The sequence below is a fragment of the Leopardus geoffroyi genome, chromosome E1 (assembly GCF_018350155.1).
Source record: "Leopardus geoffroyi isolate Oge1 chromosome E1, O.geoffroyi_Oge1_pat1.0, whole genome shotgun sequence".
Classification (NCBI taxonomy): domain Eukaryota; kingdom Metazoa; phylum Chordata; class Mammalia; order Carnivora; family Felidae; genus Leopardus; species Leopardus geoffroyi.
Window position 1 is genome coordinate 2,994,922 of NC_059330.1, and position 24,705 is coordinate 3,019,626.

The following is a 24,705-nucleotide window of genomic DNA, read 5'->3' on the forward strand; positions in this document are numbered from 1 at the left end:
CCAAAGCAGGCTACATGTTGTCAGCACAGCACAGAGCCCGACTTGGGGCTCAAACCCACGAATCATGGGATCATGACCTGAGCAGAAATCACAAGTCAGACACTTTACCGACTGAGCCACCCAGATGCCCCTACTTTTATTTCATTTTCTAAATGGAACTAGACCTTTTTTTTTTTTTTTTCCCTAAACTGGTATGATAGTTGCTATAAACCCCAACAATACAGAGAAAGTGAAAGTTTTTGCATGATTCCATCCCCAAAGATGACTATGGACATTTTTGGCGTATAGATTTCTAGACTAAAAAAAAATAAAAAACAATTTTAATGTTTATTCTTGAGAGAAAGAGAATGCAAGCAGGGGAGGGGCAGAGAGAGAGGGAGACAAAGAATCCGAAGCTGGCTTCAGGCTGTGAGCGGTCAGTACAGAGCCTGATGCAGGGGCTCAAACCCACAAACCCATGACCTGAGCTGAAGTCGGACACTCAACCAACTGAGCCACCCAGGCACCCCTTTCACACAGTTCTCAATTGAGTTGTTGTTGTTGTTGTTGTTGAGTTATAGGAGTTCTTCTATTCTATATTCTGGAAATTAACTAGACTTCTACAATAAATATTTCTTATGTCCAACTCTACTCACTGTCCATTAACCTTTTCTCCTTTAATAATATCACTTGAGTATCATCTCATGTTAGTTAAAAAAAATTTTTTTTTAACATTTATTTAGTTTTGAAAGACAGAGGGAGACAGAGCACTAGAGTCAGGGAGGGGCAGAGAGGGGTTGGGAGACACAGAATCTGAAACAGGCTCCAGGCTCTGAGCTGTCAGCACAGAGCCTGATGCTGGGCTCGAACCCACAAACCACGAGATCATGACTTGAGCCAAATTCGGATGCTCAACCGACTGAGCCACCCAGGTACCCCTCATGTTAGTTTATAAATATCTATCTTGTCTGTCTTTTTTTTAATGTTTATTTATTTATTTTGAATGAGTAAGACAGAGTGTGTATGTGGGGAGGGGCAGATAATGAGGGAGAGAGAGAATCCCAAGTAGGTTCTGTGCTGTCAGCACAGAGACTGATGCATGGCTCTATCCCAGGAACCCATGACCTGAGCCGAAGTCAGGAGTCAGACACTTAACCACCTGAGCCACCTGGGCGCCCCTCTAGCTTGTCTTTCTTAACAGCTGTGTAGTATTCCAATGTGTGGCCATACCATGATTTATTAACTCAGTCTCTACCAATGGATGTTTAGGCTATTTCCTATTTATTGGTATAATAAGAAATAATTCTCCAGTAACCACCATTGAACATACACCTTTGCATATTAGCCCTATTATTTCCTTAGTATAAATTCTTTTTTTTTTTTAATTTTTTTTAATGTTTTTATTTATTTTTGAGACAGAGAGAAACAGAGCATGAGCAGGGAGGGGCAGAGAGAGAGGGAGACACAGAATCTGAAGCAGGCTCCAGGCTCTGAGCTGTCAGCACAGAGCCCGATGCGGGGCTCAAACTCACAGACTGTGAGATCATGACCTGAGCTGAAGTCAGACGCCCAACCAACTGAGCCACCCAGGCGCCCCTCCTTAGTATAAATTCTTACAAATTGACTGCTGGATGAAAGGTATGCATATATTTATAGTCTTAATTCATTCATCCAAATTCCTCTAATAAATGTCATACTTTTTTTTTTATTTAAAATTTTTTTATTGGGGTGCCTGGGTGGCGCAGTCGGTTAAGCGTCCGACTTCAGCCAGGTCACGATCTCGCGGTCCGTGAGTTCGAGCCCCGCGTCGGGCTCTGGGCTGATGGCTCAGAGCCTGGAGCCTGTTTCTGATTCTGTGTCTCCCTCTCTCTCTGCCCCTCCCCCGTTCATGCTCTGTCTCTCTCTGTCCCAAAAATAAATAAACGTTGAAAAAAAAAATTAAAATTTTTTTTATTAAAGCCTCACAGTAAAAAAAAATAGCATTTCCCTGTCTCATCTTCCCACTTCCAAGTTCTCCCTACCAGACATAAACACTAGCAATTATTTTCGTTGTTTCTAAAGTGGTTGTATGGCTGTTCTTTTTTTCTACTATAGTCATTATTTATTTACTTATTACGAAAGGTAAGGATACATCACCCTATCTATATCATTGCTCCCACATCTTCCTGGTATGGTTATATCACAAATTTTGGTTAAATCAGTGTTCAGTTTACATTATAGAAGTATGTTATGCCATAACTATGTAAGTATTGTTCTCAGAGCTGTCTAGTTTATTGTTACTATTTCCTTCCTTTTGTTTAATTTCTCCCCCCTGGAGTTGATGGTTGCATCAGTTTTTTGTTTTCTTAGTTTTAACATATGTATCACTGATTCCCCTCCAACAGGGCTTTTACATCTTCTCATTAGGAACAGACACATCAGATCATCTCTGTTGCCATCTTTTTTTAAACTGCATATTTTAATTTCAACCCTCATTTAAAAAAAAAAAGGTTCTTGTCTTGCTCCTTTTTTGTAGCACCACGTTCTTGTTTTATGGATGTGATGATATCTTTATTTCTCTGAAGATATTAAAGTCTTTCTTTTTTGGGGTTCCGGGGTGTCTCCGTCAGTTAAGCATCTGACTTTGGCTCAGGTCATGATCTCACAGTTGGTGGGTTCAAGCCCCACATTGGGCTCTGTGCTGACAGCTCAGAGCCTGGAACCTGCTTTGGATTCTGTCTCTCCCTCTCTCTCTCTCTCTGCCTCTCTCTCTCTCTCTCTCAAAAATAAATAAACATTAAAGGTAAGGATAAATTTTCTTTTTCTGTTTTATCTCTGCTCCCTCCATTGTATCTACTACTCCTGTTTCCTTTGTGTGATTTTGTTCTATCTTTTATATTGGAGGCTTTTTCAAATGTTTGTGGGTTCCTTGCTAAATGTTCATTTTTATGATCAAGGAACTAGAAGCTGATTAGAGGCTCCGTGTGGGTGTGGGGGGAGGGATTGGGTGGAGGATCCTGTTGGCTGTTGGGCCTCTCCCTGAGGCAATCTGGTGGGCAGACCAGGTGCTGTGGTTGGGAGACCTCTCTGGAGCCAGTTGGGTTCTGTTGAGAGAGTCTCTGATCTCCTGCCTGGAGGATACAAGCTAGGATGTAGGCATTCTTGGGGGGCTGTCAGGGGAAGGAAGCTGGGATCTCATCATTCAATATGCAGCCTTTGAAGGATCTGCCCTCCCTCTATCTCCCTTTTCTTTGTGGTATGGTGACTAAGCCTTGCCCTCCGGTCTGGAGCTTCTCTGGTTTAGTTTCTCCAGAGAATAAATGTCCTCCTCCTGCTAGGGTGGGAAAGATAAATACCTTGGCTTATCAATTGTCTGCGCTGTGAAATCAGCCTCTGAGTGTTTTGTAAACACGCTGTACTCTCAACAGATCTTCCTGTTTTTAGCCCCACCCCACACCACCTTCCGACGTAAGCTGTCACCTCCAATTCTTGAGCCACCTTCCGACGTAAGCTGTCACCTCCAATTCTTGAGCCTGTCGGTAGGACAGAGGCACAGCACTGCTTGCTTCTGGTTGGCATTCAGTTTCCAGACTTCCCTGATCCACTCCAACAGCTACCATTCACCAATCTACCTTCCATCTCCCCAGATTCTGGTAACATCTTGTGTCCACCGTTGTCTTTTCTTCTGTGCACTGTCCTGCTGTCCTGGTGGATTTCTGCCTCTTAGGATTCTTGTCCTGTCTTTGTTGTGGTGTTTCAAGAGGAAGCAAAGACACAAGTATTCAGTCCATCCTGGTAACTGTGATAGTTATATTTGCGCTCTGACCAGTGTTGTACAAGAGCATTGGCTTTCTCATACTTTTTTTTTTTATTATTTTATTTGAGAGACAGCACACATGAGTGGGGGTGAGGGGAAGAGGGAGACAGAGAGAAAGAATCTTAGCCCCATGTGGGGCTTGATCCCACGACACTGGGATCCTGACCTGAGCTGAAATCAAGAGCTAGACACTCAACTGACTGAGCCACTCAGGCACCCTGGCTTTCTCATGTTGTTAGCAGCACTGAGTATTATCATTTATCTTATCTTATTATTATTTTTTAAACATTTTTTTAAAGTTTATTTTATTTTATTATTTTTTTTTCTTTATTTATTTAAAAAAAATTTTTTTTTTCAACGTTTATTTATTTTTGGGACAGAGAGAGACAGAGCATGAACGGGGGAGGGGCAGAGAGAGAGGGAGACACAGAATCGGAAACAGGCTCCAGGCTCCGAGCCATCAGCCCAGAGCCCGACGCGGGGCTCGAACCCACGGACCGCAAGATCGTGACCTGGCTGAAGTCGGACGCTTAACCGACTGCGCCACCCAGGCACCCCAAAAGTTTATTTTATTTTTGAGAAAGTGAGCGAGTACAAGTTGGGGAGGGGCAGAGAGAGAGGGAGACACAGAATCCGAAGCAGGCTCCGGGCTCTGAGCTGTCAGCACAGAACCTGACACGGGGCTTGAACCCACAAACTGTGAGATCATGACCTGAGCCGAAGTTGGATGCTTAACAGACTGAACCACCCGGGCTCCCACATTATCGTTTCTTTTACAGTTTTCTAATCTGATTAGCAGAAAGTTATATCTCATTGTTATTCTAATTTTTAATGATATTTTCCCCTTCCTTGGATTAAGAAAGTAATCTGTATTTGCTGTAGAAAATTTGGAAAATACAGGTATGCACAAAAAAAGAAAATATAAATCAATTTTTCTATAGCCATGTACTTACAAAAATAAAAGCAGAGTCATCTTAATTTGTAGTCATGCTTTTGACTTACTAATCCTAATTTGTCCTCATATTATGATACGTTGTTCTATGACGTCATCGTTAGTGGTAACATGATACTCCATTGTGTGGATATATTTTTATTTTATTTTGGGAGGAATTTTATTTTATTTTATTTTATTTTATTTTATTTTATTTTAGAGAGAGAGTGCGCGTTGAGTGGGGGAAAGAGAGAGGGAATCCTAAGCAGGTTCCATGCTCAGCGTGGGGCCCGATGCAGGGCTTGATCCCACGACACTAGGATCATGACCTAAGCCTAAATCAAGAGTTGGACACTCAACTGACTGAGCCTTCCAGGTGCCCATTGTGTGGGTATATGATCATACCCTACTGATGGGCATTTAGGTTCTTTTGGGTTAAAATTTTCATTAACAGGCTTCCCTTTTGATCATGACCCCATTTAACCGTGTTCCCACTGTGTTATCTGCTCAGCAATCTGTTTTTTTTTTTTGGGAGGAGAGAAGAAAGGTAAAGTTTAATCCTTTTCTGGTTAAATAATTACTAATTCCAAATCAGTGAATACAGACTCGCAGAGATTTTCTAGCACTTTCTATCTTTTTTTTTTTTTTTTCTTTCCATGGGTCAGAGGAAGAGCTAAAGGGTCACTTTGCGGTTCTCATGAGATTTCTCCACAGCTTTCAACTCGAGGGAAGATGATAGAGGACAAAAGCACCAGGGAGGACTGATGTTTTTTTTTTTTTTTTTTTTTCAACGTTTATTTATTTTTGGGACAGAGAGAGACAGAGCATGAACGGGGGAGGGGCAGAGAGAGAGGGAGACACAGAATCAGAAACAGGCTCCAGGCTCTGAGCCATCAGCCCAGAGCCCGACGTGGGGCTCGAACTCACGGACCGCGAGATCGTGACCTGGCTGAAGTCGGACGCTTAACCGACTGCGCCACCCAGGCGCCCCAGGAAGGACTGATGTTTGTGAGTGATGAGAACACGGAAGCAGAGCGGGCAGGTGTCTGGAGAAATCATCCAAGAAATAGTAGCTTAAGAGAAAATCGGAAAGAATGAACTGGTCTGGGCGTTGAGGAATCCTGAATCCTGCTAGCTGTGTGTCCTCGGGCAGGTTGCCCAGCCTTTTTGGTTCTCCACTCTTCCTCCTCATCTCAGGTGGATTTCTTCGTTCTCTCGTGTCTTCAGAGGCTCTATGAGTACAGACTTTGTCATGCCTGCCCTGTGATCCGGACAAGTTGCTTAACTTCTCTGAGACTTGGTTTTCTCATCTGTAAAGTGGGGACGCTAAGAGCTACTTCACAGAGTTGCTGGGAATGGATGTTTGGCGGGTACTTATCACAGGGCCTGTCCCGTACCGAGTATCCAATCAATGAAAGCTATTTTTATTGCTTCTCGCACGCCGATTGTTATGTAAGAGGAGAGTAATTACATCATCCCACGCCGTGCATATGGAAAACAATGCTGTCTTCTCTAAAGTGGTTTTTGAGGTCCAGCCTGCAGCTGGGACAGACTCCAGGGAGCGCAGTCCAAGGTCACCACTGGCCACTGACCTCCGTTTTCAGCTCATTCTTCCTCGGCGCTTGGGTGCTGTCCAAATGTGCACCAAGTTAACACGCAGCTGTTTAACACAGATGAATAGGATGCCAGGAATGTTGGTCGACAGGGGAAGCCATAGGACGCTCCACTTTCTAAATATAAAATACCCAGGAGTGTAACCGAAGGGGACCTGAGTATTAGACGATATGAATCACCAATGTGGGAGTGCTATTCAGAAAATGTTGACATGCTTTCAAGTTGTGATTAATGAGCACGGAGACGGGGGAGAGAGGTTGTGGGTGTTGCTGAAATTTTGCTCTTTGCTGCTGTGCGCTCTTGGACAAATCACCCTCTTCTGTAAAGCCAGCAGGCCGGATTGTATTTTTGTCCCCCAACGGGTGGGCTTTGTATGACTGGTGGCCTGCAAAGTGATGTTATATGGTACAGACGCAGACACTTGGTATCTTATCTCATTTTTTTATTTTTAATTTTTTTAATGTTTATTTTTGAGGGAGAGAGAGAAAGAGAGAGAGAGCACAAGCAGGGGAGGGGCAGAGAGGGAGAGGGAGACGCAGAATCCGAAGCGGGCTCCAGGCTCTGAGCTGTCAGCACAGAGCCCGACGCGGGGCTCGAACTCACGAACCGTGAGATCATGACCTGAGCCGAAGTCAGAGAACATGGTTTGTGGCAGCTAGAAAAACAGTGCCCCAAAGCTGTCCACATCCTTAACCTCCAGAGCCCGTGACTGTGTTACCTTCTAGGGCAAAAAGGGCCTTGCAGATGTGGGTAAGGGGAGATTGAAAAGGGGAGATTTTGAAAAGGGGAGATTATTCTGGGATATCTGGGTGGGTCACACGGAATCGAAAGAGTCCTCAGGAGAGCAAGCCGTGTGTGTGTGTGTGTGTGTGGCAAAATCAGACAATGTGACACCAGAAACAGCTGCTGGAGGAGACGGTCAAGAGCTCAGAAGCCCTGAGGTCTCTAGAAGCTGGGAGTGGCCAGAACCCCTGCTCCCCTGGAGCCTCCAGCAGGAACCAGCCCCTGCCGACACGTTGGCACGTTGATTGCCTCCCGTAGGTCCCATTTGGGGCAAGAACTGTAGGAGAGCACACGCACTTGTGTTGTTTTAAGCCACGGAAAGCTTGTGGTAATCAGTGGCAGCGGCCACAGGAGACGAAAACACCAGCCTTTAGATAGTTCTCTCGGCAAGTTCAGGGACTCCCCAGGGCATCGCAAAGGAGCGTGACAAGAATACGACCTGCCCCCACTGACCTAGGAATGACTGTAGGGCAGACTGGCCAAGGAGAGGCAGAGACCTCAGGTCCCCCAGAGAGGGTGCTTGGGACCTCCATCCTGACTCTCAGGCACTGACAGCGAGTATCATCGGGTTCAGCCTGCTCGTTTTACAGAGGAAGAGACTGAGGCTCCGAGAAGGGAAGTAATGAGCAAAATCAAGTGTGATGGGGCTGATTTGGCCAAGAGGAATACATTCCTGAATTCCTAAGGCGGTGGTTGGGAAGGGCTCCAGGCAGAGGCTGACTGGGCTCTCACACCAGGGTGGGGAGCCCTGAGGAGGGGCGGGGCCTCCCCTCTGGCTGGGGGTGGGGGGTGGGTCTTGCCACCCTTTGACCACCTTTTGCATTTGTCTGGGCCTCTTGCTGTCACAGCGCCTCAAAACCCACAAAACCCCCTTTTGTAATTTTCAAAGTGGACATGGGGACCTGTTCCCGTATTATACCGTGTAGGAATCGACAAAGGCTAGTGTGAAATGTCCTCCGAGATCCCATGGACTCAGGTTAGGGTATAACCGTCAACGGTCAGGGTATTGTTCCCCTTTATTGAGACAGTGGCCTCCAGATACGTGAGCTGCAGAAAAGCAATCCTGATATTAGCGATTAGCTGCAGAAAAGCAATCCCAAGTTAGCGATAGTTGACCTCCAAGATAGTTCTGCCATTCAAAATCCCAAATATCATTACGTTGTCAGTTAACAGGTGTTTAGAAGATATGAAGTTGAAAAGATTGTAGGGTTGAGGGGCGCCTGGGGAGCTCGGTGGGTTAAGCATCTGACTTTGGCTCAGGTCATGATCTCGTGGTTGGTGGGTTCAAGCCCTGCGTCAGGCTCTGAGCTGACATCTCAGAGCCTGGAGCCTGCTTGGATTCTGTGTCTCCCCCTCTCTCCGCCCCTCCCCTGCTCATGCTCTGTCTCTTTCTTTCTCAAAAATAAATAAACATTAAAAAATTTTGTTAAAAGATTGTAGGGTGGAAACTAGACTTCTGCAGAACTTATGTTTACGGGAGGGAACCCCATCAGACGGGGCTAATTAGGGAGCCCTAGCAGAAGAAATTAATTCTTGTGATCTGTGCCACGCAAGTGGGAGCCTTCCTGTCGAAACGTACCCCAGCGTGTCCACGTTGACTCTTGTATCTGAGAGAGTGGCTTGGCTTCAAGGCTGGAGTTTAAAAAGGTCCTAAAAGCCACAGACTTAAGAAAATCATTTGCAAGGAATTTCGAGCAAATTATCTTGCTTTACCTTTGGATGCATTCTTTTTTTTTTTTTTTTTTTTTTTTAATAAAAAATATACATTTAATTACTTTTGGTTACAAAGTACCGAAAAGTGTCTGGGTGGTTCAGTCCGTTAAGTGTCCGACTTCAGCTCAGGTCATGATCTCACAGTTGGTGAGTTCGAGCCCCGCTTGGGGCTGTCAGCGCAGAGCCCTCTGTGGATCCTCTGTCCCCTGCTCTCTCTGCCCCTCCCCTGCTTGCACACATGCTGTTCTACTTGGAATGTGTTTGATTAGGAGCAAGGTGGAAATACGATATGTGTGTTAGCTGCCTGAATTTTTAAATTTTGTCAACTGCTACTTGTTAGTCTTTTTTTTTTTTTTTTATGATAGAGTTCTTTATCAGAGTTCTAAATGGTAAAACTGCTTCGACAAAAAGGAAGAAAAAAGGGGAAGTGCTCAGCAGCAGAGAGCAATGAAAATATGTTAGAACTTAAGAACATTCGCTGCAAGGTTATTTCTCCATTCAGCAAATGTTAAGTGCCTGCTCCGTGCCAGGTGTCGCCCTAAATGCCACCCTAAATATAAAAACACTGAAAAGTTCTAGCCTGTTCGTTTCTTCTCAGTAGCTTTCACTACCCCGACATGCTAATGTTTCTTTTCTGTTTCCTTTCTTTTCTGTAAGCTTGTTTCATGACCTGCTCTCTTCCTGGAGCCCAGAACAGGACAGGCACTCGGTAAGTATTTATTGAACGGCCATTCCGTCCCGTCTGGGTAACTTTGACTCACTGGCTTCCCTGGGAATGGGTTTTGGCTGAAATTGCCTGGTACGATCAGCACAGGTTGGTAAGAAACACTCCCATCTCTTTAAAGTCCCGTCGTTTCATTAGAATGGTTTGGGAGCGAGCAAAACCAGCGCCACTTTGCCTCTGTAAAGGTATGTGAGCAGGTATTGCTTCTGTCTGGGGACAGTCACACTGTTTATGTAGGTGTGATGTCAACAGCCCTTGGGGTTGCCAGGTGTTACCCAAGCTAGCAATTGAGAGTGTGGGACCTTCCTTCTCTGTGTAGGCAGCTGGCGCTCTGGGGTGTGGGTAGTGACACAAAGGGCTGGGTGGGAGCCGGGGCTGACAGTGAAGACAGAGGCTTGGATGGCAGGGGGAGGCTCTGAAGCCTCCAGGAAAACCAGGAGGCTCTAGATGGTTCCAGAATGGGAGGAAGTCCGCCATTCAGGTAGGTTGCTGGGGAAGAAATTGGGGCAGTTCCAAGAGATTCGTGGCAGTGTGGCAGGATATCAGGTTCCGTTAATGGTGGGGGGGAGGGTGAGGGAGGCTAAGCAAAGACTCTTCAAGCCTCAGTTTACCCCACCCCGGATAAGGACGAGGGCCCTTTCCCTCCAGGCACCAGAGCTGCATTCTGACGGGAAGGCCTGTTTCAACCTCAACCCGAATTGTCCTCTTTCTCACCTGCAAGGGGCCACTTCTTAGCAAGCCAGCCCGGAGGCCTGCGGAGGGTGGGAGGCCCTGGAGACATGTGGTCCTCCGGCCGGAAGCAGGTGGCATTCTTAGACACAGTGGAAAGGGAAGGAGCAGCAAGGGAGTTTGGAACCAAAACCCGAGCAAAGTCATCATACCCAATCCCTGTCTTTCCGTGGACTCACAGACGCCTGGAGTTTGGAATTTAGGGGACAGAGATTCAGACAGCAGAGCTGAGGTTTGGAAGGCCCAGTGGCTTTGTGTGGTTGGCGAGCACCGTTTGTTCAAGAAGCTACTGAGGATGCAAGAAAGGCAACAAAGGAATTTCCTCTTGTCTTCAAGGTGGTGCGGGATTACCTCGGGCTCGGCCGTTCGGGCTCCAGGGTCAAGGACCAACCAGAAGGGAGCATTTTTGAATCCAACGTAAACTGGTTACCATCCCTTATCTTGGGGGAACTTATCTGGTTGAAGGCTGCGCATTCTGCAGACCCCTTAGCAGTCATGATTCCAACCAATTTTTATTTATGTAAAACATTTTTAAAAATTAAGTTTATGGGGCGCCTGGGTGGCGCAGTCGGTTAAGCGTCCGACTTCAGCCAGGTCACGATCTCGCGGTCCGTGAGTTCGAGCCCCGCGTCGGGCTCTGGGCTGATGGCTCAGAGCCTGGAGCCTGCTTCCCATTCTGTGTCTCCCTCTCTCTCTGCCCCTGCCCCGTTCATGCTCTGTCTCTCTCTGTCCCAAAAATAAATAAACATTGGAAAAAAAAAAGTTTATAATAAAAAAAAAAAAATTAAGTTTATTTTGAAGGGGGGAGGGGCGCAAAAATCCCAAGCACAGAGGCGGGGCTCAAACTCACGAACCCGTGAGGTCATGACCTGAGCCGAAATCAAGAGTTGGACCAACCAACTGAACCACCCAGGCGCCCCTCCAACCAATATTTATTGAATGCCCCACTTTAGGCCAGAAAGTAAGATAAACTTCTCTATTCAAGGCATTTGCATATATTATGACGTTTTTATTTTCATATCTCCGTTGCATTTTATATAGCAGCCCTTTATCTTAAGGGCCTTGACAATTTTATGGAGGAAGGCAATCAATCCTGTGACATCAAACCCTATATTCACTCAGGGACCAGGCCCTGCCACACCGCATCCTCTCACCCTGGGTATGTTTCTTCACAGCACCTGTCGTGATCTGACAGAAATAAATTTGTCTGCTTGCTTATTGTCTGTCTTTCCCATTAGAATAGAAACTCCGGGGGTGCCTGGGTGGCTTGGTCGGTTAAGCGTCCGACTTCGGCTCAGGTCATGATCTCACGGTCCGGTCCGTGAGTTCGAGCCCCGCGTCGGGCTCTGTGCTGACAGCTCAGAGCCTAGAGCCTGCTTCCGATTCTGTGTCACCCTCTCTCTCTCTGCCCCTCCCCTGCTCATGCTCTGTGTGTGTGTGTGTCTCTCTCTCTCAAATATAAATAAATATTAAAAAGTTAAAAAGAAGATTTGGGCTACAGAAAAGTCATAATTGCCCCTGACTTGGAGTCCAATTCCTTTGTAACCTGACATCACCTAAGTTGAGCCTTTTATACTAGTGAAGCTTTGTATAATGTATTTTCTTCTCAGAATTTGGGGCATTTTCCAGAATGTGCTGTTGGTCTTGCATTTGGAGTTATAGCCACCAAACTATTGATTCATTCTTTCGCTTTTAATTAAAGCACATTGAATTGAGTGTTTGCTAAATGCCTGTTGCTGGGGGATAGTAGGACAATCAATATTGTCGCTGTGGTCGGTGAGCTTTGGTTCTTTGTGGGGAGCTCAGACACCTCTATGACCAAAAAGCTGTGTTCAGTAAGTCCCCTGCGAACTATGTGAGGTTTTACTTGAACTCAGAGGAAGGAGCATTCATTTTGGGGCTTTAGGTATTCAGGGAAGGCTTCTTGGAGGAGGTGGCATATGAATGAGACTTCCACAGGCAGAGAGGAAGGTGGGCTGGCCAAGTCTAGAGAGCATCAGTCACATGCAGGGCAGTGGGAGTCAATAAAAGCCCAGAGAGGGGTGCCTGGATGGCTCAGTCAGTTGAGCATCTGACTCTTGATTTCGGCTTGGGTCATGGAGTCGCGGTTTGTGGGATCAAGCCCCGTGTCACGCTCTGTGCTGATAGTGTGGAGCCGGTTTGGGATTCTCTCTCCTCCCTCTGCTTCTCTTTTTCTCTCTCTCTCTCTCAAAATAAATAAACATTAAAAAAAAAAAAAAAGGCTCAGAGAGGCAGGGAGCTGTTTGGGGGACATAGTGGAGGGTCTAGGTGAACTGTAGGAAGCAGACAGTACAAGTGGGTTGGAGTTGCTTCGGGAAGGCCTTGAATGCTAGGCTTTGTACTTGACCGCAAAGGCAACAGGATGCTGAAACAAGCTTTGGAGGCCGTGGTGCTCTGTACACGGAGGGATTTTAGAAAGATGATTCTGATGGGCTGGAACAAGACGAAATTCAAGGGAGAGAAGTCTGGGAAGGGAGGGGGCAGAGACACAGGAGACTCTGCCCTGGGGAGATCCAGGGAGAAAATAGTGGGAAAATGGATTTGAGGGAGTCTTTTGGGTTTGGTGCCCTCGAGAGTAAAATGGAAGCCGGGGAAGGGGATAATTAAGGGTGATTTGATGAGGCCTTTGTATCTTAGTAACCAGGAAAGTGAGGATGTCATTGGCAGAAACCTGAAACTCATTTTGAAAATTTCAGCTGGGGCCAAAGGAGGATGTGTTTTGGGGGTGTAGGCAGGAGGTAGAGGAGGTGGTGGGACATCTGGTGGATGTGTCCAGCAGGCCATTAGTAACCAGCTAGCCATCGGGAGTCCCTTGCCCAGCCTGGGTACGGAAAATACCGGCCACAAAAATATGGAGGGATTCACCTGAATCAAACCTTTGATTTTGAGGTGTCCGCTCACCTGATTCAACAAAGGGCTGCATATGCCCCATCTTCTCAGAGTTTTCAAGGCAGGCCTGTGTGCACCGCGTCACCTTTGTGTGTGATGTGGCTGGAGTCCAGCACTCTCATTAGCTAGAGTCGACATTTGTGTCCAAACCTCTCCTGAGGCAACTGGTCAACCCCCACTGCCCCGCAGTGGAAATCAGCCTCTGTTTCCCGAGTCTCTGAGTGTGTGGGTGGCAGGGAAGGTGGGGGTGTTTGTGCATCCTCTCAAGGACTGTGATATTGACCCCTTTAGCTCGATCCCAGAGGGACCTTGTACGGGGACCCCTGCTTCAGCATCCCCCTACTTGATAGCTGATGAAGGTAGAGACTGGAACAACTTCGCTCATCTTTTTTACCTTCACAGAGCTGATTTTGTGACTTCGTTTGCTTTTCGAGGCCACTTTCGGTCGTCACTTCTTTATTTTCTCTAGATGGGCATCCTGGAAGCAGGGAGTGGGGCAAAGGTCGTTGACTGCTACCTGAGAGAAAGCTCAACAGCACAGAGGAAGGAGATCAGTAAAGGGCTTTGATATTACCGAGAGCCCGGCCAGGCAAAAAGCCCGTTCATTAAGATGGGGCCCATGCATGAGTCCTGACAAACACCGGTGCAGGATCCAGACCGGGTAGGATGGGATGGTGGCCTATAAGATGACGCCAACATTTTCTGTAGGGCCTGGCCTGCCATGAGGTGACTCAGTGTATTTCCTAGGACTTCAGCCAGGAGGCGGGGCCAAGAGTTGCAGACTATTTTTTCCTCTTGGGCTGGGACTGCTCTGTCTTGGCACTAGGTCCACAGGAAGGTCTGCCTGCTTAATTAGCTCTTTGCCTGTGACCTCATCGGTCAGAGCACAGCTTCAGCCAGGGAAGCAGAGCCCCAGACTCTGAGAGAGCTTCCGCAGTGTCCCAGGTCACTGGGCTTGGACAAAGACCTGCTTGGGTTTAAAGTCTACTTTAAACCCTCAGTTTTGCAGCATATACACTCAAGGTAATAATTCCAGCCTCACAAGCTGCTTGGGTGGACGGAGGGAGGGAATTGATGTAAAGCACTTAGCACAGTGCTTTAGCCCAATAAACAGCAGTTATTATTAATAGACCCCCTAGTTGAGTGGCAGTGTAATCGGGGTAACAGTGTGGTTTCTGGAATTAAACAATCCAGATCAGTTGGGTTTGGATCTCGAGTCTTCTTCTTTTTTTTTTTTTTTTTTTTCCTAGTTGACTGACCTTGGGCAACTTTGCTTTTGCTGAGTCTGTTTCCTCATTTGTAAAGTGGGAATACTAACAGTACCTATGTCGCAGGGTCATTGTGAGGAGTATGCAAATCAATTTTGCATAATTATCAGTATACACACATGGCACAATGAAGGTGAACGACTCTTACAGCCAATATCATGATCTTTCAACCCTGAAGCTTTCTGAGCCTAGCTCAAGGTACCATCCTTAACCCATTAATCTCTTCTCCAATATTTATTATTTGGACACCTCTTACAATCCATTTTGCATTGTTCCAGTTTATGTCCATTTCCCCCCAAAACACAGCTGGACTTCCCAGACTCACCTTGCCTTTGCCTTGAGGCCTTTCACATCATTATTGTGTCCAAAAAGCCCAAGGATCCTATCCCAGCAGTACTGACATCAGAGAGATAATTACACTGCACATTATACAGTAAAGGTTCCTAGAATTGTTTTCAAAACAGCTCTGTTCAAGTTTCCGCTCCCCAAGCGGTTGCTCATCCTCATTTCTCCCCTTTCTGAGCTGAGTGCCCCCCTCAACCCTCTTCCCTCGCGAGTCCCCTAGGATTCCATTCTTCAGGGGCTCCAGAGGCATAAACACACAAACAAAACGACGCTTAGATACGTAAAATATATGTGGATATATTTGTATTCCCCTCAAAGAATCCATTCATTTATTCAGCAAGTATGTTTGAGTGCCCACTCTGTCTGGGACCAAGCCACCTGTTGGGATGAGAAAGACAGGAGGGTCTAGCTCTCCTGGAACTTCACAATCTGCCGGAGGAAGACAAGCACGGGTGTACAATTTCGGTGTGTGTGTGTGTGGGGGGGGGGGGAGTGCCGTAAAAATTACACAGGTCTTAGTGGGAAGGACGAGGGGGACGAGAATACCCCTGTTAATCTGCTAGGTGGTCGGGGGTCGGCGGGTGGGGTCGGTGGTGAAATCTGAGCCGAGAGGCATCTTACAAATGAGCGCTCTGAAACACAAGATACTTGAAGGACCTTGGAAGCTGAAAGGCCGGGAGGCAGGAAGGTCTCACCCCTGCGGGCGTCACTTCCCCGAACCTCACCGTGTTCTCGGGGGAACCGCGGCGCCGCGGGGTCACCTGCGCGGAGGCCCTCTTCCCCCCGCCCCCACCAGCCTGACGTCAGCGCGCCCGGCCCGGCCCGCCCCCTCCTCGTGACGCCGTCCCCGCCGCAGCCCCGCCCTGGTCGTCCGCGCCCTGGCGCGCATGCTCCGGGCCCCGCCCCGTGCGTCACAGAATGGCCTCGGCCCGCCGGGCGGCCCCTGACGTGTCGGGGAGGAGCCGGACGCCGAGGTGCGCGGAGTGGAGCTCTGGGCTGCGGAGGGGAGCGGAGCTGAGCGGCTGGGCGGGCCTGGCCAGGCCAGCGGAGCGGAGACGTCGGTCGAGCGGCGGCGAACATGCGCTTTTGACACATTGGAGGTGAGCCGGCGGTGCGGGGCCGCTCCCGAGGGGGCCGGGCCGGGTGGCGGCAGCGGCGCCGAGGCCTGTCCCCTGGGATGGGGGTGTTGGGGGGGGGAAGCCTGCCCGGCCCACGGGCCGGCTGTGAGGCCCCGCCGGGCCGGGCCCGGGCTCTGGGGGCGGCCAGTCCGGGGCAACTGTTCCAACCGCTGCAACTGCCCCCTGCCCGCCCTGGTCCGAGGTGCGGCCCCCGAGGGCGGCCTGTGGGGCTGGGGTGAGGGGTGCGCGGACGCAGGCCGGGACGTGGCACCGGGGCCGGGGCGCTGGTGGCGCTAGGAGTGGTCGGGTCGGAGGTGGCAGCGGCGCGCCCAGTCTCCCCTCACCGCGCCCCCCCCCCCCTCCCAGGTCCCTTCGTCCTGGAGGGCTGTGCGCTCGGATTCCCAGCTCGCGTGGCCTCTCCCCGCTGGGGCGACAGCGGAAGCAGCCCACGTCGGGCCCGGGTGACACTGCCGCGACTCCTCGCCCCTCCCGGAGTTGGGAAAAGTGTCTGGGTTGCTTGTGCTCGCCCTCCCCCCTCCCCCTTTTTTTTTGGTGGTTAGCAACAAAGTAACCTTTTAAGTTTTGCCAAGGAAGTGAGGGTTCTTTGAGCGCTGGTGATTAAATCCCAGTTCTGTAGCGCCCTGACGCATTTCAGAACCCTCGTTGCTGCCTGTTTGGAACCTCATCGCCCAGTCGTTGTTGTGCCTGATTCTGTTCTTGCCGGATAACAGAGAGCACCCCCGCCGGCCGAGGTGGGGTGGAGGGCGGTAGGTGGGTAAGTGATTTCTCCTGGGCTTTGGAGTCTACAAGTGGTGAAAGGCTTCGTGTGGATCAGAATTTACGTCTCTGGGCTCAGTCTCCCTTTCAAGTACTAACCAGGCCCGACCCTGCTTAGCCTCCGAGATCACACAGCTTGTTCAGGGTGGTATGGCCGAAGACACGTCTCTGGGCTAGGAATCACATTTGTGTGTGTGTGATTTTTATACCCTTCTCAACTAGAAAGCAGAGCAGAAAATCTGGCTTGTCTAAACTGTGCCGGCAGCTAGGAGAAGGTGCATTCACCTGTTTTTTGTTTTTGTTTTTGTTTTGTTTTTTTTTGAGCACATTTACCTGCTTGCTGCCCAGTCATAGAGAAGATTCTAACTCTGTCTGGAACGTTCGTGGGTTGTGCTGGCTAATCGTTTTGTATCCTCCACCTGTGAACCAGAGTAATTAGTGGCTTCGCTCAATCACGAAGTGCGGTAAAATGCAGCCTTAAGTTCGTGGGTTGAAGAGAACCAACGGGGAGCTGAGCAAGATCTCTCTTCCGAATTTTTACTAAAATTCACATCTACGACTGAGAGATTATAAGGAACAAGAGGAAAGTTGGGTTGGCCCTGGTTAGAGGTTGGCCCGGTCCAGGTGGCAGTGGCTGACTCTTCCGAAGCTGTTCTTTTTTCGGTTCTGTTTTGGTTTGTTAAATGGAAGTTGGATAAGGGACATTCAGAGTAAGTAGAAACCTCAGTAAAAACTTAGATCTTGCTTTCACGACATTTGCAAAACTTATTTTTATTCTCATTTTAAATCGCGCTGACATAAATGCAGTTACTGACGCTTAAAATTACTTCTGGCAGAATTTCCTGACCACTTTGTGAGGTAGGAGAAGACATTTGACAGGCCTGAAAGGGAGAGCATATTTATGATAAGCTTTGAAAAGTAAAAAACAAAACAAAACAACAAAAACCAAAAGCTGTAAATGTCACCTTTGGGAGAAGTACAAGATTTTGGTTAAAATGCATGCACATTACCTGTAGTGAATTCCAAAAGAACTCTCTCAATCTCATTAAGTCCCTAATACAACCATTAACAAGATGACAACATCACATGAAATGAATTTTCTTATTCCATTGCACAAAAAGTAGGTTCTCTGTAAGTGCAGCATTTTGGACAGGTTGTTTCATACCCAGATGAGCTGATTTGTCAGTTACTAGATATCCAAAGGTCACATACAGTATGACGTTGCCCCCATGTAAAAGTTGTCATACTTTTGAGATCTGTACCCCATCTGTGTGAGACACGGCATTGAGGGAAGATCTGGGTAGCAGGGGAGAGGACAAATTTATCAGCTTTGATTGCAGCTTCCTGAGATTATTGACGTGTCATTAATAGCTTTACATTTTTTTTTTTTTTTTTTTTTTTTTTTTAGCAGTGTAGTTTTCCATATTGGCTAACTCTGTATAGCCTTAGTATCTCCAGTTACATAGTTTCAAGTAACACAGTAAACACATCCTCCCGCTGTAACCTGAGGCAAACTGAACAGACTTCCTCTTTACAGTCCCTGAGAAGATCTTTTGAATATCGGCAGTGGTAGCAAGTGTTTGTCATTTGTAAAAATTCTGACTTCTGGAAAAGGTTATTTCTCATGAATAAAATCAGAATGATAAAACTGGATAATACCAATCAGGAAGCAGTAAGAATGAGGTGTGACCACAAAGAAGTAACTGTTTTGTTTTTTTAGTTTCTAATCTAGGTCTTCAAGGCTGTTCCAAAAGAAGTTTTAAAAATGTTTTCAGTAATGGTGGTATCACCAGACTATGTGTATACCTTCTGGAAGAGATTAACTTTTAAGGAATCATTTGTATGTTATGAATTCTGAAGCACATTTATTTTGTGGTCGTATTTCAAAGGTCCACTACTGAACAATTTTTTTTTTTTATACAATTTAACAAAATTTATGCTACATTTACTATGTGCCAGGCCCAGTATTAAGTACTTTACACATATTAATTCACTTAATCTTCGTAACAACCTTATTTTAGTTATGACCCCCATTGTACAGGTGAGGAACTGGGGGACTGTGGTTGAGTAACTTGCTCAAGGTCACCCAGTGAGTGAATAGAGGAGTCTGAATCAAACCCAGGCAGTTTGGCTCCGGGATCTGGGCTTTCAGCTACTATGCTGTGTTGTTTCTACCCCATGTTCCTGGGTTAAATGTTTTTAATTGGTTTGTTCCGGAAGAGATGATGGTCACGTTAGTAAAAGGTTTCAGGTGTAGATTATACTGTTTCGGGGGCCAATAAGCACGTTGTAAAAGCAGCCTTTAATTGCAAAAATCGTAGTCAACATTCAGTTCAAATAAGAATCAAGAGAATAAGAGACGCATGTGTGAAGTAAAAACGCATATTAATTTTGCTAGTGTTATTTGACACTGAACTAAGTAGTTGGACAAGGAGGACACAAGAAATAGAGCTAGACGTTCAAGAAGTTTCTCAGGAAAGTCTATTTAAAACCTGAGTCACCAGAGAATACTGATGGAAACGTTGGTAGTTTTGTGAAGAATATGGCACTATTTAAGAAGCAAAAATCAGGGACAAATGGGTACTTTATAGCACACTCCCAAGTGTAAATAGTGAGATTCCTCAGGGAACACTGCTAAGCGCCCTTCAAAGTCATAACCACATTCGGGTCTTAAGACCCGTGTAAATGGGCCGGGAACAACAGAACAGCCTCCCCCAGAGAAGTTTCAGATTTGGCAGTTTTAGATTAAAAACAACCCTATTTGTAGAAGGATTGACTCCACATTAAAACACATTCAAAGAAATGTTAGTTGCCCAGGACAGCATCTGATGGTCATTATGAACTTCTGTAAGGACTCCAGCCCGTGGAGCACACAGTCGACCCCTAGCAATTGCTGTCCCGTAGCAGAGGGAGTACTGAAATCTTAAAAACATGTTGAAATTCTGAGGGGGCACCCATCACTCAATTCCAGAAAGGCGTATATGTAATCTAGAGAAGGTCCAAAGCATGACAGCGAATTTTGAAGGGACCAAGATGGCTGCCAAGTGAATATTAGCTACAAAGACAAGAAATACTTTGAGAAGAAGTATTATCCTCAAAGTCTACAAAATTAAGGCTTAGGGGCACCTGGGTGGCGCAGTCGGTTAAGCGTCCGACTTCAGCCAGGTCACGATCTCACGGTCCGTGAGTTCGAGCCCCGCGTCGGGCTCTGGGCTGATGGCTCGGAGCCTGGAGCCTGTTTCCGATTCTGTGTCTCCCTCTCTCTCTGCCCCTCCCCTGTTCATGCTCTGTCTCTCTCTGTCCCAAAAATAAATAAACGTTGAAAAAAAAAAATTAAAAAAAAAAACCAAAAACAAAATTAAGGCTTAAAAAATAATACAAACTTGTTCACCAAATCCTAGAACCTTACAAGGGAGCAACACACAGAAGTTATGGCAATTAAAACAAAAATTTTTTTTTTTAATGTTTGTTTATTTTTGAGAGAGAGAGAGAGAGGGAGACACGGTCCGATGCAGACTCCAGGCTCTGAGCTGTCAAGCACAGAGCCCTATGCGGGGCTCAAACCCACAAACTGTGAGGTCATGACCTGAGCTGAAGTCGAACACTCAACCAACTGAGCCACCCAGGCGCCCCTAAAGTTATGACAAATTTAAGGGAAAAAAATAGGAATTTCACTGATGGCTATAAAATATGGAACTTGTCTCATTTGCATAAAAAAATGTAAATCAAATTAAACATTGTAGACTTGAAATCTTTTAAAATGTGTATAAAACTTAAGCCTTTCTAACAGTGTGTTTCACTTCTCAGAAGTTTTTACTTTTTTTCTTTTTTAAAAAAGATGTGAAGTAATATCTATCCCCAGCATGGGGCTTGAACTCACAACCCTGAGATCTGAGAGTCACGTGCTCCCTCGACTGAGCCAGCCAGTGCTCCTACTTTTTTTCTTACAGACATAGGAGTGATGTGTGTTCATCACAACCTTACGTTTTTCCAGCTTCCCACTCAGATGGTCTGTTACCTGGGATTCCTCATTTTTTCTGGAGCCGTCCATCTGGCTGAGTTACTCCTTTGGCCTGATGGACTAGGCTTCATCTGGGGACCTCTCTTTGCAGTCCTACGTTGGAGCCACCGTTTCTTGTATCCTTTGCTGTCCAGCCTAGGTCTTGGTTCTCTCTCCGTGAAACTGTCTCAGGAAGTGTGTGGGAAGTGACCCCCCTGAGTTCTTATGTGAGAAAAAAATTCTCTCATTGTCTGAATTTACCTGTTTCCTCTGTGTTCAGTAGGTCCTGGGGTTTTCTTATTCACACTGCTGGGTTTTCTCATTTGTCTGGTGGTTCTTGGTTGTCCATTTATATTTAAGACCAAAGGGCTGGATGGTGATCATTTTATTTATTTTATATTTTTTTACTTAAAAAAATATTTTTTAAAATGTTTATTCATTTTTGAAAGACAGAGACAGAGCACAAGCAGGGGTGGGGCAGAGAGAGAGGGAGACACAAAATCCCAAGCAGGCTCCAGGCTCCCAGCTGTCAGCACAGAGCCTGACGCGGGGCTTGAGCTCACAAGCGGTGAGATCATGACCTGAGCCGAAGCCGGACGCTCAACTGACTGGGCCACCAGGGCGCCCCTGGATAGTGATCATTTTAGATGGCACGCTTGTGGTGGTGTCTCCAAAGCTGTCCCCTGTATGTCCCATAAGCTCCATATTCTTCGATGTGGAGCCTGTATGGAGGCTTTTAAGTGACTACGAATATGGCTTGGCATGCATCGGACAGATTATTCTGTCTAGCCAAGAACGATAGGTTTTATAATCCCCATTTAATACATGGTAGAAATAAACTCACAAATCTTTTTACTTATGCCATTCCTGGAGTAGGAATTTAGATACTAATAAAGGAAAGCATTACTTTGGAAAGTAAGAGGGAATAACGAAAGAAAGGTTATAAATCAGTGGGAATATTTGTTGAATTTCTACTGTGTCGCATGTTTCTGGTGATGGAGGAGGGATTTATAAATGAAACACTGGTCCTACCCTCAAGGAACTAGCTGGGAACCTTTCCTTTTTCTACAGATGTTTACCTGAGCTAGAGCAGGCAGCAGCAAACTTTGCTTCTTGTGTTCCTCTGATCTTCATAACGTTTGGCAAAACCATAATTTATTGGATTGTGTATTAAAAAACCGAATATTTGAATTGCACATTGGTATGTGGTTGCCATTGTTTAAGTGACCAGTGCATCTATCCAAAATTGAAGACCCGTGCCTGTAAACTTCTGTAGGGCTGAATTCATAGATTTCAAATGTAATCCACATTTTTTGGGGGCGTTTTGGAGAAAGACCTTATGTAGAGCATTCAGAGGACACAGTGATTGTTGCCTCATGTTTGGATGCTCACTCTCGTGTGCTGAAGTTATATCTTCATCTGGCTTGTTAATATGAAATAGGTCCCTTCCCTCAGTGACTTAGGCAGGAACTCTCGAGAGTTATTGATAGCACATGGGGATGCCTTCAGGGGCTTCGGATACTCTTTTGGGATACAGATACTTCTGGACTGGCCTCATCATTCACACCTCACTACATATTGTAGCTACAAATAAGATTGCCACTACAACTGGGAAAATGGAGTGGGGATGGGGAGCTTTGATGAAGGGATAGGATTATAAAATTAATCAGTAATGTTTACTAGTCAGTATACCAACTTGAAGAAACCTTAAGTCATCTAGTCCAAACTCTAATTAGATGAAAAAAAAACGGTTAAGAGGGTAAGCATATCGCTTAAGGAGTTTAATGGCAGAATTGGAGCCCTGGAAGCCGGTCTCAGCAGGACTCCCCACTCCGTGCAGCTTACATTTTAATGTGCTGTTGGGCCATAAGGGCATCTCCAAGAGCAGGGTAACGCAGACAGAGGTGTGCTGTGGAGGAGTGATTGCATTAGAGGAGGGGGCACTTGGTGCCCTCCATACTTCTCCAGTGCTCAACAATGTCTGACACGTAGCAGTTGCTCAGGAAAAGCTAGAAAGCACTAAGTACTTTCTCTGAGCAAAGTGTCGTGCTTGGTGCCATGAGAGAGGTGGAGTGTGTCAAGAATCCATCTGTTTTCAAAGAACTCTTAGGCTGATTGGTAATTTCAGATAATCGGGAGATTGACTAACATGTCGAAAGTAATACTGGGTGGTGTGGTTAGGAGAGGTTGGACTGAAACAGAACACTGCAGTTGGCCTCAAACCAAGTGTGTGAAGTTATATGTTACTATTATTCCATGAGAAATCACTCTTGTACCTACCTGTCTGGTATTCCCACCCTGAAATTGGAGTTTCCTGTTTGTGACTTTTTGCACAGCCTTTATGAGTGGATCGTGCTCTGTGAACTCCCAAGTTCTCTGCAACCCCAAGTTTCTATTTACTTCTAAAGCTGGTCTTTAGTTCTTGCTGCCCAGTATGGATTAGGTTGATCCAATTCTGGTTTAATGTAGTTAATATTATTGAGTATCTTGCTATGGTGCAGGCATTGTGTTGGGGCAGAAATAAGAACAGTGCACAGCCTGATGGTTTAAGCAAATGCATTACTATGTGGTAAGTATATTCAGGAAAGCAAGTGTGGGGTATAATGGTAGACAGGAGTGTAGGGGATTTTAGTGCTGTCTGGGTGAGGATAGGAAAGGCTTTCTGGAAGGGATGGCAGTGAGGTTTGAAAGGACAAGTGGACCCTTTCCAAACGCACAAGGACGTGAGAGCCATTCCAGGTAGAGGAGCATCCAGATCTGAAACAGAATGTCATGTTAAGACAGTGTTGAACAGTATTGCTGGAATATAAAATGGGATACTTGGGAGGGGGTTGTAGGAGGTAAGACACTCTAGTTATGAATGTAGAGTGAGCCCAATGACCTTGGTATTTCATTTTCTGGCCAGTTGGAGTTTTTAGATAGTCCACATGCAAAGTTAAGTGAATAGATATCCCCCGCCCCCCCCCCCCCCCAATGCTTTGGGTGAGCAACCAAGATTAGAGAACGTTGAAGTTGGGGGATTAGTGAGCTTATGGAGGAAGCTTTGGACTTAAAAGAAGTGTAATAATAGTAAATTATTGAGAATGTGGTACCCGATATCCTAGTATGGTCACCTGGCATGAAATGTCCCAGATAGGTCTTTTGAAGCAATTGTACCCCAGAGGGGGACATGCTATAGTAGAATCAGCTCAGGCAGTAAACTTGGTTCTGTCACTCGATTCCCAGAAGATCAGCTGGCTGGAATGCAGCTGCCGGAGCCCGGTGTGCTGGACGATTCTGCAGGGCCAGTTCCTAGGTTCCATAGCCTAGGGCTTTGACCCAAAGTGCCTCGTGTGCCTTTATACCAGAGCACGTTGTTGATATACTCTCCTGACTTTATCCAGAACATTGGGGGTCCCTGAGGTTGGGCAGTAAGATGATTTGTGTGTCCGAGTTATAATAGTTAAATCACCCTCAGGGTCTGTCATGTTTAACTCCCTCCAAAATGCTGTAGATTTCATGTTGTCCCAGATTTTCTACTTTTAGATTCCTATGTTCTCTATTGTTTTAAAAAATTAAAAAAAAAAATAGCTGTCAGTTATCTATCAATTTATTGTATGCTCTCTGCCCAGTGTGGGGCTTGAACTCATGACCCAAGATCGAGTTGCACACTCCACTGACTGAGTCAGCCAGGTGCCCCGTTCTCTATTTAAAAGTTTGTCTTTAGGGGCACCTGGGTGGCTCAGTGTGTTAAGCTTCAGACTATGGCTCAGGTCATGATCTCACGGTTCGTGAGCTCGAGCCCCACATTGGGCTCTGTGCTGACAGCTCGGAGCCTGGAGCTTGTTTCGGATTCTGTGTCTTTCTCTCTGCCCCTCCCCTGCTCTCAAAAAAAAAAAAAAAAGAACATTAAAAGTTTGTCTTTAATATTTCACAGGCTTTCTTGATCATGGATGGTGAAGATATACCAAATTTTTCAAGTTTAAAGGAGGAAACTGCTTATTGGAAGGAACTTTCCTTGAAGTATAAACAAAGGTAA

General features: G+C 46.4%; 1 protein-coding gene across 9 annotated transcripts in view; it reads left to right on the forward strand.

Annotated features, from left to right (window-relative positions):
• NDEL1 (nudE neurodevelopment protein 1 like 1) overlaps positions 1-24,705 on the forward strand; it is a 97,527-nt gene that overhangs the window by 6,433 nt on the left and 66,389 nt on the right. For 2 of the 9 annotated variants that reach the window (XM_045490379.1, XM_045490377.1), the window contains exons 2-3: positions 9,474-9,525; positions 24,604-24,701. In XM_045490379.1, the coding sequence (XP_045346335.1) occupies positions 24,616-24,701 (86 nt within the window). In that variant the 5' untranslated portion in view covers positions 9,474-9,525; positions 24,604-24,615. Of the gene's footprint in view, positions 1-9,473; positions 9,526-9,901; positions 10,022-15,703; positions 15,893-24,603; positions 24,702-24,705 lie in introns of those variants that run through there. The other 7 variants (XM_045490376.1, XM_045490384.1, XM_045490375.1 and 4 more) reach the window with 7 other exon arrangements.